We start from the raw sequence: 18,231 nt of genomic DNA on the forward strand, positions 1-18,231 counted from the left end.
TAATTATAGCAAAAAAAAAAAAAAAAAACATTGAAAACTGACCATCTTAGTTTCAACATTCGACAGAATTCATAAGAAACATCCGGATTATAGCTCGTTTCGTCGACGTTCCGTGTCAGCTTTTTGAAGTGTCTCCCGCTAAATCGCTATTTTGTGTTAAGATATTTCACATTAAACGCGGAGTCATTCATCATAACAGGTAAGATATAATACATATTTTATTTTTAATAAAAGACTACGTATCTGGCTAATAGGAAACTCCAGGCAGTAGTGAAAGTTTTCAATGTTGTTAGTCTGAGATCGATATTATATTCTCCAATAAACTTCATGAATTATGGATTTTACTGGGTGTGGCCACGAAAAAGCAACAAATTTTTAATCTCTTTAATTATAGTAAGATAGCCTATTTGGGCAATCTTTCGTCTCTAGTAGACCTTTCCGTCGATTTCCGTAAAAAAATTTTTTCTTTTTACATATGGGAACTTGCGGGAACTTTTGAAGTAATGAGAGCGAAAGAGACTAAGAGAAAGCGATTTTATGACGAGGGAAGTTCTTTTGAAGTTACTGTGCATGGCAAGCATTGATGTACATGTGTGGGAGACAGACAGTATGTTGTGTAAGTGAAGTGCTTCTGTTAGTGTGTGTGAAAGAAAGAGATAACTGAAATTTTTTACTCGGTGTATGTGTATATGTATGTATATTACTTCAAAAGTTCCCGCAAGCCCATATGTAAAAAAAAAAAAAATTTTATGGAAATCGACGGAAAGGTCTACTAGAGACGAAAGATCGCCATAACACTATATTCACTAACGTATTCATACAGAACGGGATTCAACTGAGTGTTATTTCTACTAAATCATTCTCTCTATAATGTACCTCCACCAAACAGATATTTATTTATATTTGTTATAAACTCAAACTCGAATATCAAAGTTTAAAAGGTTTTAATCGACTAAAAATACAGGGTACTATTTAAGAACAGTGGTCCCAGTGTGCGCACTCGCATACTCGCGCTAGATAGTCGTGAATAGTCGATCCTACAACGACTACCTAGTAAAGTAAATAAAACACAAAATATATAATTTTTTTACACAAAGTAAAAGAGTAAAGTAAATAATTTTTGGCGATCTTACGGTATAAGTACCAGTGTACTTCCGGAAGTACCGGATACATTTAAAAAAAGTGTTTTTTTATATATGAGGGATTAGGGTTTCGGTTAGGGTTTGTGTTAGGGGTGGGAGAAAAGGGTTATCAAATAAAGCTCAATATTTGGCGATCTTACGGTACAAGTACCTGTGTACTTCCGGAAGTACTGGATACATTTCAAAAAAGTGTTTTTTTTATATATGGGGGATTAGGGTTTGTGTTAGGGGTGGGAGAAAAGGGTTTCTCAAATAAAGCTCAATATTTGGCGATCTTACGGTACAAGTACCTGTGTACTTCCGGAAGTACTGGATACATTTCAAAAAAGTGTTTTTTTTTATATATGCGGGATTAGGGTTTCGGTTAGGGTTTGTGTTAGGGGTGGGAGAAAGGGTTTCTCAAATAAAGCTCAATATTTGGCGATCTTACGGTACAAGTACCTGTGTACTTCCGGAAGTACCGGATACATTTCAAAAAAGTGTTTTTTTTTTATATATGGGGGATTAGGGTTTGTGTTAGGGGTGGGAGAAAGGGTTTCTCAAATAAAGCTCAATATTTGGCGATCTTACGGTACAAGTACCTGTGTACTTCTGGAAGTACCGGATACATTTCAAAAAAGTGTTTTTTTTATATATGGGGGATTAGGGTTTCTGTTAGGGGTGGGAGAAAAGGGTTTCTCAAATAAAGCTCAATATTTGGCGATCTTACGGTACAAGTACCTGTGTACTTCCGGAAGTACCGGATACATTTCAAAAAAGTGTTTTTTTTATATATGGGGGATTAGGGTTTGTGTTAGGGGTGGGAGAAAAGGGTTTCTCAAATAAAGCTCAATATTGGTGATCTTACGGTACAAGTACCTGTGTACTTCCGGAGTACCGGATACATTTAAAAAAAGTGTTTTTTTTATATATGGGGGATTAGGGTTTGTGTTAGGGGTGGGAGAAAAGGGTTTCTCAAATAAAGCTCAATATTGGCGATCTTACGGTACAAGTACCTGTGTACTTCCGGAAGTACCGGATACATTTCAAAAAAGTGTTTTTTTTATATATGGGGGATTAGGGTTTCGGTTATGGTTTGTGTTAGGGGTGGGAGAAAAGGGTTTCTCAAATAAAGCTCAATATTTGGCGATCTTACGGTACAAGTACCTGTGTACTTCTGGAAGTACCGGATACATTTCAAAAAAGTGTTTTTTTTATATATGGGGGATTAGGGTTTGTGTTAGGGGTGGGAGAAAAGGGTTTCTCAAATAAAGCTCAATATTTGGCGATCTTACGGTACAAGTACCTGTGTACTTCCGGAAGTACCGGATACATTTCAAAAAAGTGTTTTTTTTATATATGGGGGATTAGGGTTTCGGTTAGGGTTTGTGTTAGGGGTGGGAGAAAAGGGTTTCTGAAATAAAGCTCAATATTTGGCGATCTTACGGTACAAGTACCTGTGTACTTCTGGAAGTACCGGATACATTTCAAAAAGGTGTTTTTTATATATGGGGGATTAGGTTTGTGTTATGGGTGGGAGAAAAGGGTTTTTCAAAAAAGCTCAATATTTGGCGATCTTACGGTACAAGTACCTGTGTACTTCTGGAAGTACCGGATACATTTCAAAAAAGTGTTTTTTTTATATATGGGGGATTAGGGTTTGTGTTAGGGGGTGGGAGAAAAGGGTTTTCTCAAATAAAGGTCAATATTTGGCGATCTTACGGTACAAGTCCTGTGTACTTCCGGAAGTACCGGATACATTTCAAAAAAGTGTTTTTTTTATATGGGGGATTAGGGTTTCGGTTAGGGTTTGTGTTAGGGGTGGGAGAAAAGGGTTTCTGAAATAAAGCTCAATATTTGGCGATCTTACGGTACAGTACCTGTGTACTTCTGGAAGTACCGGATACATTTCAAAAAGTGTTTTTTTTATATATGGGGGATTAGGGTTTGTGTTAGGGGTGGGAGAAAAGGGTTTCTCAAATAAAGCTCAATATTTGGCGATCTTACGGTACAAGTACCTGTGTACTTCCGGAAGTACCGGATACATTTCAAAAAAGTGTTTTTTTTATATATGGGGGATTAGGGTTTCGGTTAGGGTTTGTGTTAGGGGTGGGAGAAAAGGGTTTCTCAAATAAAGCTCAATATTTGGCGATCTTACGGTACAAGTACCTGTGTACTTCCGGAAGTACCGGATACATTTCAAAAAGTGTTTTTTTTATATATGGGGGATTAGGGGTGGAAGAAAAGGGTTTCTGTTATCTTCAGAAATGTAAACAAAGTCACGTGTGTACTTATACCGAAGTATCGCCACATACCCTAACCCTAATCCCCCATATATACAAAAAAACACTTTTTTGAAATGTATCTGATACTTCCGGAAGTACACCAGTACTTGTACCATAAGATCGCCTAATTTTTTTTAAAAGAAAGTAAATAAAACACAAAGTAAGGATCGACTAGTTTGAGCGAGTGCGCGCACCGGGACCACTCTTCTTAAATAGTACCAAAATACAATACAAAGATTGCTAAATTGTAAGTAAAACCAAACTTCAACGCAATAACATTTTTATGCAGCGAGTTGCTACTTTAATAGCGGTTTGGTTACTTTTATATGTTTCCTATCTGGAAATGGATAATAAATATATTTTACTTTTGAAGTAGCACCATCCGTCCGTGGCCGTTTGCCAGCTCCGTCTGGCACCTGTGCGGGTGGCACGTAAAAAGCACCCACTACACTCACGGAGTGGTTGGTGTTAGGAAGGGCATCCAGCCGTAGAAATACTGCTAGATCAGACTGGGCCTGATGCTGGCTTCACAGACCCCAGTTGAACCGTCCAACCCATGCTAGCATGGAAAGCGGACGCTAAATGATGATGATGATGATGATGTCACTTATGACTTACTTATAAGTGTTATCCTTGTATGTAAATCTTGACTCCAGCTACATAAACGCCATAGCGAGAAATATTCTCTGAAGCGTTAACGGACATTTTATGCATGCATGTATGTTGAAGATAAATAAATTCGTGTTCTTTTAACTGCTATAAAAAAAAATACGGTTTCATCATTACAGAAATAAATGCATCTTTTCCTTTTGAATGGCACTTTTCAACACAATTTCTAGTTAACTAAACACTTTTAAACTTCGTATACTGGTAGAATGTGTTTATAAAACATCGTTTTTTCTTGGCTTTATTGCCACCAAGCTTATTGAATATGAGAAGGCTGTTTTTCCTGAGATGTATATTAACACGCAGACGTCTGTACTTTGTACAAGTTTGCACTGATCTTTTCCTTTTGAACGGCATATGTCAACACAATTTCTAGTTAACTAAACACTTTTAAACTTCGTATACTGGTAGAATGTGTTTATAAAACATCGTTTTTTCTTGGCTTTATTGCCACCAAGCTTATTGAATATGAGAAGGCTGTTTTTCCTGAGATGTATATTAACACGCAGACGTCTGTACTTTGTACAAGTTTGCACTGATCTTTTCCTTTTGAACGGCATATGTCAACACAATTTCTAGCTAACTAAACACTTTTAAACTTCGTATACTGGTAGAATGTGTTTATAAAACATCATTTTTTCTTGGCTTTATTGAGAAAATTCTATAGTTTGTAACATATTTCCATTTTAAAATCGAGCATTTCTGCAATTTCAACCAATCAAATACGTCCATTTGGAGTCAAAACATACCATGCTGTATGAATATGTCCCTTGTTAAGAAACAGATTGAGTTTATTTACATTTGCGAAGAAAAAAAGATACCTTTCCCCACCCCTAACCCTAAAATAGTATACTTCGTATACTGGTAGAATGTGTTTATAAAACATCATTTTTTCTTGGCTTTATTGCCACCAAGCTTATTGAATATGAGAAGGCTGTTTTTCCTGAGATGTATATTAACACGCAGACGTCTGTACTTTGTACAAGTTTGCACTGATCTTTTCCTTTTGAACGGCATATGTTAACACATTTCTAGTTAACTAAACACTTTTAAACTTCATATACTGGTAGAATGTGTTTATAAAACATCATTTTTTCTTGGCTTTATTGCCACCAAGCTTATTGAATATGAGAAGGCTGTTTTTCCTGAGATGTATATTAACACGCAGACGTCTGTACTTTGTACAAGTTTGCACTGATCTTTTCCTTTTGAACGGCATATGTTAACACAATTTCTAGTTAACTAAACACTTTTATACTTCGTATACTGGTAGAATGTGTTTATAAAACATCATTTTTTCTTGGCTTTATTGCCACCAAGCTTATTGAATATGAGAAGGCTGTTTTTCCTGAGATGTATATTAACACGCAGACGTCTGTACTTTGTACAAGTTTGCACTGATCTTTTCCTTTTGAACGGCATATGTTAACACAATTTCTAGTTAACTAAACACTTTTAAACTTCATATACTGGTAGAATGTGTTTATAAAACATCATTTTTTCTTGGCTTTATTGCCACCAAGCTTATTGAATATGAGAAGGCTGTTTTTCCTGAGATGTATATTAACACGCAGACGTCTGTACTTTGTACAAGTTTGCACTGATCTTTTCCTTTTGAACGGCATATGTTAACACAATTTCTAGTTAACTAAACACTTTTAAACTTCATATACTGGTAGAATGTGTTTATAAAACATCATTTTTTCTTGGCTTTATTGCCACCAAGCTTATTGAATATGAGAAGGCTGTTTTTCCTGAGATGTATATTAACACGCAGACGTCTGTACTTTGTACAAGTTTGCACTGATCTTTTCCTTTTGAACGGCATATGTCAACACAATTTCTAGTTAACTAAACACTTTTAAACTTCGTATACTGGTAGAATGTGTTTATAAAACATCATTTTTTCTTGGCTTTATTGAGAAAATTCTATAGTTTGTAACATATTTCCATTTTAAAATCGAGCATTTCTGCAATTTCAACCAATCAAATACGTCCATTTGGAGTCAAAACATACCATGCTGTATGAATATGTCCCTTGTTTAAGAAACAGATTGAGTTTATTTACATTTGCGAAGAAAAAAAGATACCTTTCCCCACCCCTAACCCTAAAATAGTATACTTCGTATACTGGTAGAATGTGTTTATAAAACATCATTTTTTCTTGGCTTTATTGCCACCAAGCTTATTGAATATGAGAAGGCTGTTTTTCCTGAGATGTATATTAACACGCAGACGTCTGTACTTTGTACAAGTTTGCACTGATCTTTTCCTTTTGAACGGCATATGTCAACACAATTTCTAGTTAACTAAACACTTTTAAATTTCGTATACTGGTAGAATGTGTTTATAAAACATCGTTTTTTCTTGGCTTTATTGCCACCAAGCTTATTGAATATGAGAAGGGTGTTTTTCCTGAGATGTATATTAACACGCAGACGTCTGTACTTTGTACAAGTTTGCACTGATCTTTTCCTTTTGAACGGCATATGTCAACACAATTTCTAGTTAACTAAACACTTTTAAACTTCATATACTGGTAGAATGTGTTTATAAAACATCATTTTTTCTTGGCTTTATTGAGAAAATTCTATAGTTTGTAACATATTTCCACTTTAAAATCGAGCATTTCTGCAATTTTAACCAATCAAATACGTCCATTTGGAGTCAAAACATACCGTGCTGTATGAATATGTCCCTTGTTTAAGAAACAGATTGAGTTTATTTACATTTGCGAAGAAAAAAAGATACCTTTCCCCACCCCTAACCCTAAAATAGTATACTTCGTATACTGGTAGAATGTGTTTATAAAACATCATTTTTTCTTGGCTTTATTGAGAAAATTCTGTAGGTTGTAAGATATTTCGTCTGAAATTTCAAGCATTTCGGCAATTTTAACTAATCGCTGGAGTCCATTTAGGTAAACAACATTCCATGCTGTATGAATATGTCCCTCCTTTAAGAAACACTCTTTTACTTTTTCTCAGTTATCGACTGCGGGCATGCTGGAGCACCACCTCTAGTCGAGCAAATCGACCCCGGGACTTATTCTTTGTAAGCCCAGTACTTATTCTATCGGTCTCTTTTGCCGAACTGCTAAGTGACGGGGATGTAAACACACCAGCATTGGTTGTCAAGCAATGCTAGGGGGACAAACACAGACACACAAACATATACAAGCACATACACACACACACACACACACACATATATATATATATATATATACATATATATATATACACACACACACACACATACGACAGGCTTCTTTCAGTTTCCGTCTACCAAATCCACTCACAAGGCATTGGTTGGCCCGGGGCTATAGCAGAAGACACTTGCCCAAGATGCCACGCTGTGGGACTGAACCTGGAACCATGTGGTTGGTAAGCAAGCTACTTACCACACAGCTGTTTGCATTAGATAATCATCATCATCATCATTTAGCGTCCGTTCTCCATGCTAGCATGGGTTGGATGGTTCAACTGGGGTCTGTGAAGCCGGAAGGCTTCATCAGGCCCAGTCAGATCTGGCAGTGTTTCTATGGCTGGATGCCCTTCCTAACGCCAACCACTCCGTGAGTGTAGTGGGTGCTTTTCACGTGCCACCCGCACAGGTGCCAGATAGAGCTGGCAAACGGCCACGAACGGATGGTGCTTTTACGTGTCACCGGCACGGGGCCAGGCGAGGCTGGCAACGGACACGAACGGATGGTGCTTTTCTAATAATAATTTTCTAAAATATTTCTTTGGCATTTTTCTATAGCTTCTATTGAATAAGAATTTTGCAATGATTTCACTTTCTCAGTATTTCTGTTAGTTATCTATATTGCCTCAGTTAAATAACAATATTCAAGTGTTTTCACACTAAAAGACTTTTGTTTGTAAATAGTCTCTGTTTGTCGTTAGATAAAAACAATTACAGAGATTTCATTCAGTCATTTGATTGTGGCCATGCTGGAGTACTGCCTTTAGTTGAGCGAATCAAGCCCAGGATTTATTCTTTGTAAGCCTAGTACTTGTTCTATTGGTCTCTTTTGCCGAACTGCTAACTTATGGGGACATAAACACACCACCATCGGTTGTCAAGCGATGTTGGGGAGACAAACACAGACACACATACACATGTATATGACAGGCTTCTTCTGGGGTCTGTGAAGCTGGAAGGCTTCATCAGGCCCAGTCAGATCTGGCAGTGTTTCTATGGCTGGATGCCCTTCCTAACGCCAACCACTCCGTGAGTGTAGTGGGTGCTTTTTACGTGCCACCCGCACAGGTGCCAGATAGAGCTGGCAAACGGCCACGAACGGATGGTGCTTTTACGTGTCACCGGCACGGGGCCAGGCTTCAAGTTTCCGTCTTTCAAATCCACTCACAAGGCTTTGATCGGCCTGAGGCTACAGTAGAAGACACTTGCCCAAGGTGCCATGCAGTGGGACTGAACCCGAAGCCATGTGGTTCGTAAGCAAGCTACTTACCACACAGCCACTCCTACACCTATATGTACACATTACACAAGATATTTTTTGCTTTTTTCTCTGTTATCTGTATTAAAGAAATATTTTCAAATTATTTCACTTTAACAGAATTTTTTTTTTAGTTTCTATTAAATAATTTTGACCTCATAACCCATTAAAATAATTGCATTATCTTTTTAACTTATCTCTCTGCTTTTATATAATATATTGCGTGTGTAGGCGTGTATAAATTTATATATAGAGATAGAGATTTTAAAAGTGTCCCGTATGTTTGGTTGTTCGCTGGAATTGAGCGGATTAGCAAACGTCGCTTTGTTGTTCCTGTGACTGGTCAGAAGCGTGACAAAGCGACATTGCTTCCACTAATTCAAAAATACATCAAACCTGGCTCAGTTATGTACAGTGATTCTTGGACGGCTTCCAAAGATATACAAACATTAAGTTCTCAGCATTACATGATAAACCACAAAGAAAACTTTGTTGACAGCATACATGCACCCGGCGATTTGTAATAGCCTAGTATTCCTTCAAACCATCTACACCTGTACCTGGGCAAGTATTTATTTATCTCTGCTAAAGAAAAATGAATGATGCTGCACCAATTTTTTTAGCTTGTATTAAATAATTTTGACCTCATAACCCATTAAAATAATTTCATTATGTTTTTAACTTATCTCTCTGTTTTTATGTAATATATTGCGTGTGTAGGCATGAATAAATTTATATATAGAAAGAGATTTTAAGTGTCCCGTATATATGGTTTTCTAATCTGGCAACCCTATCCAAACATGTCCCTTATGAGCCTATACAATTGATGATACAGCATAGAATTCACACTTGATTAATGTTTGATAAAAGTTACACATTTCTCCAAACAATAAATGTTTGTTTGCAAGTTATATAATTTGATGACATTTTTAATATAGAAAATACAGTGATGAGAGAGATAAACGAAGGGATACGTTTGTTCATTAAATGCTAATGATGGTGGTTATCTGGAGAATATGTGATGGAGCCATTGAATAGATGGTAACCATGTGAGAGTGAATGTGTGGAAAATATATTTCCTAGTCACTGATAAAATGTTAAAATATAACAATGGTAGGAAATTCTCAACAGAACTGAACAGCAGAGGGTCTTCAGAGACAAAACCCCACTGAGGCAAGTCTTTTGCTCCCTAACTTGTTACATTCTCCCAACTATTTCTAAGTTAGCACTCGCTATCCACTCCACGTTTGACAGCATCTATTTTCTTGTATTTATTGCACATGTACATCTACTATTTTTCGTGTTGACGTTCCTCTAATATTGCTGCACATCTTATGTATCCATAACTTGCACTGGCTACACCTTATCGAGTTTCTTCATATTCCTTTTCCATATTTCAAGCAGGGCCATTTCCCTGTAGGATTTGTCCGCTTACTAACTTATTAAGACTTTGGTCTCTGCCGAATTAACTCTAAGGCCCACTAATTGCAGACCCTGCTTACACACCTGAAATTTCTTTTCTCTTGCTGGTATTGATTCAGGTGTAAGATGATCAGCATAGAGGGTCTCACAGGGGCAGCCCAGTATATGTGTGTGTGTGTGTGTGTCTGTATTGTGGTTAGTGATTAAATTATAGTGATGTTTATGTTTGATCTGTTCTAAAGGTCATGACACTCGTGAACACTAATTTCCTGAATGTATCTACTCAGTGAGGGGTGACCTAGGGCTAAACAACAGTGACTTATCATGTTTCCTAAGACAGTAGAATGTTATTGTCCAGTATTTTGTAATTTAGCATTTTACATAATACTTGAAGGTGGACGAGCTGAAGGCTGTGCATATGTGGACATTACACAAGGTTGTATCATATAATTTTAATAACAAAATAAGTTTTAAAGACTAATTATTGGGGTAAAAGTTTATGTCCACAGTTTATGATTATGAAAATGTAGTTATATTTTCTATTGTTGAATGTCTGCTTTTCAAGTCTTTCCTATATCTTCTACTGTTTCTGTGTCATTTCAGAATATGAGATGTTAGTGGTATAAAGGAGTTTTTACATCAGATACATCATGAACATTGATCATCATTTGAAAACTAATGGAAGATATTATAAATAATATATATAACCCTGTTTCTATAACAAATCTCTGGTAAATAACTGAAATATTTCTTCTGAATTAATAGCAACATTTGCTTTATTCCATTGCCGGGAATATTTACAAAAGTATTTAATCATCTGCTTGAACTTGGAGAAATCTGTAAAGGTGTTTGTATTAGCTTCAGATATTCACAATGATCAGATTTGCTGTGATTATAACTGTAGAAGAATTTGAATCAACAGAGAAATATATAAAGAAGAAAGAAAGAAATACATTTTGTGCTTGTGTACTGGAGAACAATAATGAATCCTGAAGAGATGCCAAAAGAAAAAGAAGTGTTTTCATACCAATGTGATATCTGTAAAAAGTTTATATCTAGTAAGAGAAATCTCACTGTTCACAAACGTATCCATGCAGGAGAAAAGCAATATCACTGTGATGTCTGTGGAAAGTCTTTTTTACGGAAAAGTAGCCTTACTTCTCACAAATACATTCATACTGGAGAGAAACCATATTCTTGTGATATTTGTGGTAAATCATTCTCCCATAGGAGTGGCCTTACTTCTCACAAATTCATTCATACTGGAGAGAAACCATATTCTTGTCATATCTGTGGTAAATCATTCTCCCATAGGAGTAGCCTTACTTCTCACAAATACATTCATACTGGAGAGAAACCATATTCTTGTGATATCTGTGGTAAATCCTTTACAGTAAAAAGTACTTTAACCTCTCATAAACTTACTCATAATAACGAGAGGCCATATCAGTGTGATATTTGTGGTAAATCATTCTCTCAAAAGAGTGGCCTTCATACAGGAGAGAAACCATATCACTGTGATATTTGTGATACATCAGTTTCTGATAAAGGTAACCTTACTAAACACAAATCCATTCATACAGGAGATAAACCATATCGATGTGATATTTGTGGTAAATCATTCTCTCATAGCAGTAACCTTTCTTGTCACAAATTTATTCATACAGGAGAGAAACCATATCGATGTGATATTTGTGGTAAATCATTCTCTCAAAAATGTAACCTTACCACTCACAAATACACTCATACAGGAGAGAAAGTATATCGATGTGATATTTGTGGTAAATCATTCTCTCAAAAATGTAACCTTACCACTCACAAATCCATTCATACAGAAGAGAAAGTATATCGATGTGATATTTGTAGTAAATCATTCTCTCATAAGAGTAGCCTTACCACTCACAAATCCATTCATACTGGAAAGAAACCATATCGTTGCAATACCTGTGGTAAATCCTTTGTAATAAAAAGATATTTAACTTCTCATGAATTTATTCATACTAAGAAGAAGCCACATCAATGTGATATTTGTAGTAAATCATTCTCTCATAAGCGTAACCTTACCACTCACAAATACACTCATACAGGAGAGAAACCATATCAATGTGATATTTGTGGTAAATCATTCTCTCAAAAATGTAGCCTTACCACTCACAAATACACTCATACAGGAGAGAAACCATATCAATGTGATATTTGTGGTAAATCATTCTCTCAAAAATGTAACCTTACCACTCACAAATACACTCATACAGAAGAGAAAGTATATCGATGTGATATTTGTGGTAAATCATTCTCTCAAAAATGTAACCTTACCACTCACAGATCCATTCATACTGGAAAGAAACCATATCATTGCAATACCTGTGGTAAATCCTTTGTAATAAAACATAATTTAACTTCTCATCAATTTATTCATACTAAGAAGAAGCCACATCAATGTGATATTTGTAGTAAATTATTCTCTCATAAGAGTAGCCTTACCACTCACAAATACACTCATACAGGAGAGAAAGTATATCAGTGTGATATATGTGGTAAATCATTCTGTCGTAAGAGTAGCCTTACTTATCACAAATTCACTCATACGGGAGAGAAACCATATTCTTGTGATATTTGTGGTAAATCATTCTCTCAAAAAACTAACGTTACTCATCACAAATACACTCATACAGGGAAGAAACCATATCAATGTGATATTTGTGGTAAATCATTCTCTCAGCTGAGTACTGTAACCTCTCATAAATCCATTCATACAAGAGAGAAGCAATATCAATGTAATATCTGTGGTATGGCATTCTCTCATAAAAGGAAATTATCTCAGCATGAAGCCACTCATACAAGAGACAATCCATATCCCTGTGATATATCTGTGTAAATCATTTTTTTCTCAAGACAGTTTGACCTCTCATAGATACATTCACGCAGCAGAGAAACAATATTCTTGTGAAATATTTGTCTAAAAGTATTGCCCAACATTTATTGAATCTAGAGTCTGTGTGCCCCAGATTCCTGAATTCTGTTCTCATCACCTTCATCTATTTTCTGTACATTTCTTGTGTTTATTGCACGTGTACATCTACCACACACAAAGACTATTTTCCATGTTGACATTCCTCTAACATTGCAGCACCTCTTATGTGTACATAGCTTGCATGAGGTACACCTGATGGAGTTTCTACTTTTGCCTTTTCCACATGTCAAGCAGGGCCATTTCCCTGAAAGGATTTGTTTGCTTTCAAACTTATTAAGACTATAGTCTTTGTTCCATGAAATATAAGTTCCACAAATTGCAGTTCTTGCTTCCATACCTGAAATTTCTTTTCTCATGCCATTATTTATTCAGCTAAAACAAGAAGGCAATCAACATAGTAGAGCTCCCAGGGGCCTCCCAACATTAGGTTAATGTCCAGTCATAGAGTGGTCCCACAGCCACAAAAGCCTTTGTGGATGCAAAACCATTGGTCACTCTATGACTGGACATTTACTCAGTTCCTTTAATACTTTACTAGTTCTATGCCTTAGAGTCTGCTTCTTTTTCAAAAAGCCTCATTGGTACTGATGTGTCTTCCTCTGTCCTACTGTGCAACTTTGTCATTTTTATTTATCTGCTGACTGCTATTCTGCATGCGAGTGTATGTTGTCTTTGCTTCACTGTACAATACTAATCGTCTACATCTACCTTGTCTCCTCTTGTATAGAGTGAGAACATTGTCCTCAAACTGTTTTGAAACTTAAGATGGGGATTAAATAGAAAAAAGAGTGTAAGATTTGTGTTTATCTTCACAAGAGTCTTTGAAATAAATAACGTTTGTGGAACACTGCACGCACACACATTTACATATGGTATCACAAATCAGCTTCTCTTTCTCTTCTGCTTTTCCCCCGTCCCTTTGTGCCAGCTTTCTTTCACTTTCACCTATAGAACATATATACAGTATCAAACATCAGCAGCTCTCGCTCTTTCAAAAACACGGAGAAAATGTGACACAATTACAAATGCAAACAACAAGAAAATAACAACGGGTATCTTTCGACCAACAGAGATGAATTAAGTTGAGCTGGCATGTGTGGAGTGAAAGCCTTGAGGCAGGAACAGAGGAGGTGAACATAAGAGATGGTTTGCGGCTGGCAGTCAAGCCAAGAAAGATCATGCTTCGCCAAACACCAGTCACATGAAAGGAGAGGAGAGAGATAGGGGGTGGAAGGATAAAAGAATTAGGGGAAGAAAGAGGAAATCAAAAGGACATAGACAAGGTACAAGGAGATAAACGAGGAGTGAAAGTAGGAAGATTTAAGAAAGAAAAGGCCTGAAGATAGTAGATTTCCTTGCTGTGACCCTGGACCTTGAACCAGGTACCTATAGTCCCTTTTGGAAAGAAAATGAGAAGTCATCTTACATTAACACGGCTTCCTGCCATAGTGTTCAGGAACCTGATAAAAGGCGTCAGCAGGAGAAACTCCAGCTTGTCTTCAGAGCAAAGAGAACTTTGATGCTACCGCCCAGTACTACAACCAGGCTCTGGCTGCTTGCGGTTTCAAGGATATGCCAGATCCTAGCTCCCCACCACAAGTGAAAGCGCCACAGGAAAGTAATGGGTCACACAAGGTAAAATGTTCCTTACTTTAGTTTAGTCTGTACCAATGCATTCAACAAAATATTTAAAAGACATACAGAGATTGTCCTTTAGCTATGCACTTAGTGTAAAAAAGATTTTAGTAGGTAGGTCCATATCCAAGGCTGAGATAGGATGCGCATGCAGGTGTAACACAACTTGTCCACTAAACAGCCACTGCAATACGGAAAGTGTTGTTTACAAGATAGAAGTAACAGCACCTGGAGCAAATGGACGACCAAGTGTGCGGAAATATGTAGAGTCAATGTCAGACTTCTTGAGAATCCACTTTAATAACCACACGTCCCTATTCAACATCTGAGAGAGATGTAACGTCACAACCCTAGGCAAGCACGTCTGGGCTTTGAAAGAAGGCACCATAGAGAACCGCATAAAGTGGGAGATCTTAGAAAGATGCAAGCTATGCTTTAATAGCAGCAGCAAGTGTAGATTATGCTTCTTTGAGAAGAGATCAATTTAAAAAGGTATCCTAACTCTGTGCCTCACCATCAAAAAGGAGTTTGACAAAACCACATACCAAAGCATCCATGTACACATACTGACACTTGTATTACTTTTTATTGAGCAAATTAATGTTTTACATTTTTCTTCATTTGCATCAACTCCCTAATTATGATGAGAATCTTTCATTCAAATATTGTTGACTAGCAGTATCGCCCGGCGTTGCTCAGGTTTGTAAGGGAAATAACTATAAAGCATTTTTAGAGAGTTATAGCCAAAAAATAGCAAAAAAAAGGAAAAAAATGATGGTAATTTTTTTTTTAGTTAAAAATGGTGGAGTTTATGGTTTGTGTTTCTGATTCTCGACCCCATGTCGAATTTATCGATTTTTTTGAGAACGGGGGAACTTTTCAAAATTTTCGCTGCGTTAGTTTTGAATTATGACATTGGGCTATGTGTGTGTCAAGTTTCATCAGAATCAGTTGAAAGCCGTGGTCAGGGTGAGGGTACAAGCAAACAGACACACAGAAACACGCACAGACAAACTGCCGTTTATATAGAGAGAGATTAAAATTCATTTGTTCTGTTTCCATGTAGATATGTCATTATGACACTAATGTATGACATTCCAGACTGGGTGTTTCCTACTGGACATGCTTAGGTATCCCAGCACCTGCATCCTTTGTTGCTACGGCTCCACACCTCCAAGAACAAGCTGGAAGCTTATTACTGTGTTGGATGGAGGTTGCAATATACTATTCAAAAGCCCTTATGGTCCAAACATATTCCATGTGAACCCGTGCAGTTAATGATACTGCATGCTTATTTTTTTGTAAATTCCTGAAATTTGATCTCATTAATTTTGATGAATAAATTTAATAAACTGAAAGGAAAATAAAGTTGTTTTACTCTTCAATTATTTTTCTCTCATTTTATATGCAGACCATCCAAACAAACCTTTTGCTGGGGACACAAACATAAACTATAGAATTTACACAGTTGATCAATGTATGAGTAATGTAAAATTTCTCCAAACTGATCTACAATAAATGTTTATTTTGAAGTTATTTAATTTGTTGATCTTATTTAATATACAAGACACAAGGTATTAGCTGTTAAGATGCAGTGATGAGAGATAAACAAATGGATGAGTTTGTACATTAAATGCTAATGATGGTGGTTATCTAATGAAGATATAATGTTAAAACATAACAATGGTAGGAAATTCTTAAGAGTGCTGAACAGTAGAAGGTGTTCAGAGATAATTTTCATCTGTCTTGCCCGCATATTGTTCTGGTGTCCGCTGAATTTTCCTCTAGGGAACATTCTTTTCTTTGTAGTTTGATCGTAGGTGATCTACTTCTAGCATACGGCTAGTGGTTTTTGCCCTTTAAATATACACATGTATATATATATATATGTAAGTTATATATATATATATTTTACTCTTTATCTTTTAATACTTTTGATATTTATATAAAATAAAAATAAATAAATTAATTAATTAAATTAATAAATAAAATAATATATAAATATAAAAATATACATATATATATTTAAAATTTATAAGTTTAAATTATTTAAATATTTTTTTAATTTTTAACTTTTATATTTTTAAATTAATTTTATGTATTGCTTATGTTTTTCACTGTTTGATTTGCCTAATAATGGTTTTATCTCTAATTTAATTTAATATAATATAATATATTTATACTATAAAATTGGATCTAATCCTAAATCTAATTTTTCCCAGTAAGTTTGGATTTATTCCCTCATATTATATATATATATATATATACGACCTCGAACACACAAGTGCAAACAAGGGAGTCAGAGAAAGGCAGAATGCCACTTATATCTGAACACTACTATAGAAATATTCTTTTAAAAAAACTTTTCTTTTAATTTTTCTAAATTTAATTATTTAATCGTTACAGTTGAAAAGGTCTCAAAATGACCGAAACCGGTACTGAAAGATTCACTATAAAATTATCTTAGCATTTTCTATTTTTGACTTGTTTTTTCATATATATCAACTCGTGTGTTCCTTTCCACCCTTATACATATATATATATATATACACACACACACACATACTATACTACTCAAAACACCATACCTTCCCACTGCTTCCCCCAAAGAAGGTGTCTATATGTGTTTAAAATGATGAAGTATGTATGTATACATTCATAATATGTGCATGTCTGTATATATGTGTGCCACTGTGTGTGTGTGTGAAATACATCATAAATTTATGGGGGATGTTTTACTTGTGCACGGGATCATAGTGCCCTCATATTCAGACTGTGACCCAAATTGGCACTTGATACCTTGTCCTGGCTTGTCTTTAGATCAGGTCAATAGGGTGCAAAGGATCTGTGAGGGGTCAGACAAGCCTTATTGGATTTAAAATTGTATGTTATACAATCGCTAGGTGAGGGTCATTTACGACGCCCGATCAATTTGGAGGGCACTGTGGTGAGCATGAAAGCCACAGCTGCAAATCAGAATAAAGGCATCCGTGAACACTATACTACTTAGAACGGTCCTTGTAGACATTTCACATGGGTGATGGTCTTGTTTGCTCAAGAGTGGATAGCCATCATCATCATCACCATATATACATAAATACATACATGGAGATTTCATGTTTACATATATACAGGTGCAGGAGCAGCTGTGTGGTAAGTAGCTTGCTAACCAACCACATGGTTCTGGGTTCAGTCCCAATGCGTGGCACCTTGGGCAAGTGTCTTCTGCTATAGCCCAGGGCTGACCAATGCCTTGTGAGTGGATTTGGTAGATGGAACTGAACAAAGCCTGTCGTATATAAATATATATATATATATGTGTGTGTGTGTGTGGGTATATAAGCCTGTTGTATATATGTATATATATATATATATATGTATGTATGTGTTTGTGTATATGTTTGTGTGTTTGTCCCCTTAGCATTGCTTGACAAACCATGCTGGTGTGATTACGTCCCCCGTCACTTAGCGGTTCAGCAAAAGAGACTGATAGAATAAGTACTGGGCTTACAAACAATAGGTTCCGGGGTCGATTTGCTCTACTAAAGGCAGTGCTCCAGCATAGCCGCAGTCAAATGACTGAAACAAGTAAAAGAGTGTACATAACTACAGACAATAATACATACACAAATAAATCCAAACATAGTTATACACAAACACACA

The 18,231-nt window shown here is 36.1% G+C and overlaps 1 protein-coding gene and 1 long non-coding RNA gene across 2 annotated transcripts in view; both read left to right on the forward strand.

The window, feature by feature from the left end:
- Nucleotides 1-10,696: 10,696 nt before the first annotated feature.
- On the forward strand, nt 10,697-11,229 carry LOC118768142 (putative zinc finger protein 56; the record flags this gene model as incomplete). Its single annotated transcript, XM_036514025.1, has 1 exon — nt 10,697-11,229. A coding segment is annotated over exon 1 (288 nt), but the record flags the coding sequence as incomplete, so codon positions are not given.
- Nucleotides 11,230-12,554: 1,325 nt separating this feature from the next.
- Nucleotides 12,555-18,231, forward strand: part of LOC118768146 — a 19,926-nt gene continuing 14,249 nt past the window's right edge. The window contains exon 1 of the long non-coding RNA XR_005004007.1: nt 12,555-12,924. This is a non-coding gene — a long non-coding RNA (uncharacterized LOC118768146). The remainder of the gene's footprint in view (nt 12,925-18,231) is intronic.

The sequence above is a fragment of the Octopus sinensis genome, linkage group LG27, assembly GCF_006345805.1.
Source record: "Octopus sinensis linkage group LG27, ASM634580v1, whole genome shotgun sequence".
In the NCBI taxonomy this organism is placed as follows: domain Eukaryota; kingdom Metazoa; phylum Mollusca; class Cephalopoda; order Octopoda; family Octopodidae; genus Octopus; species Octopus sinensis.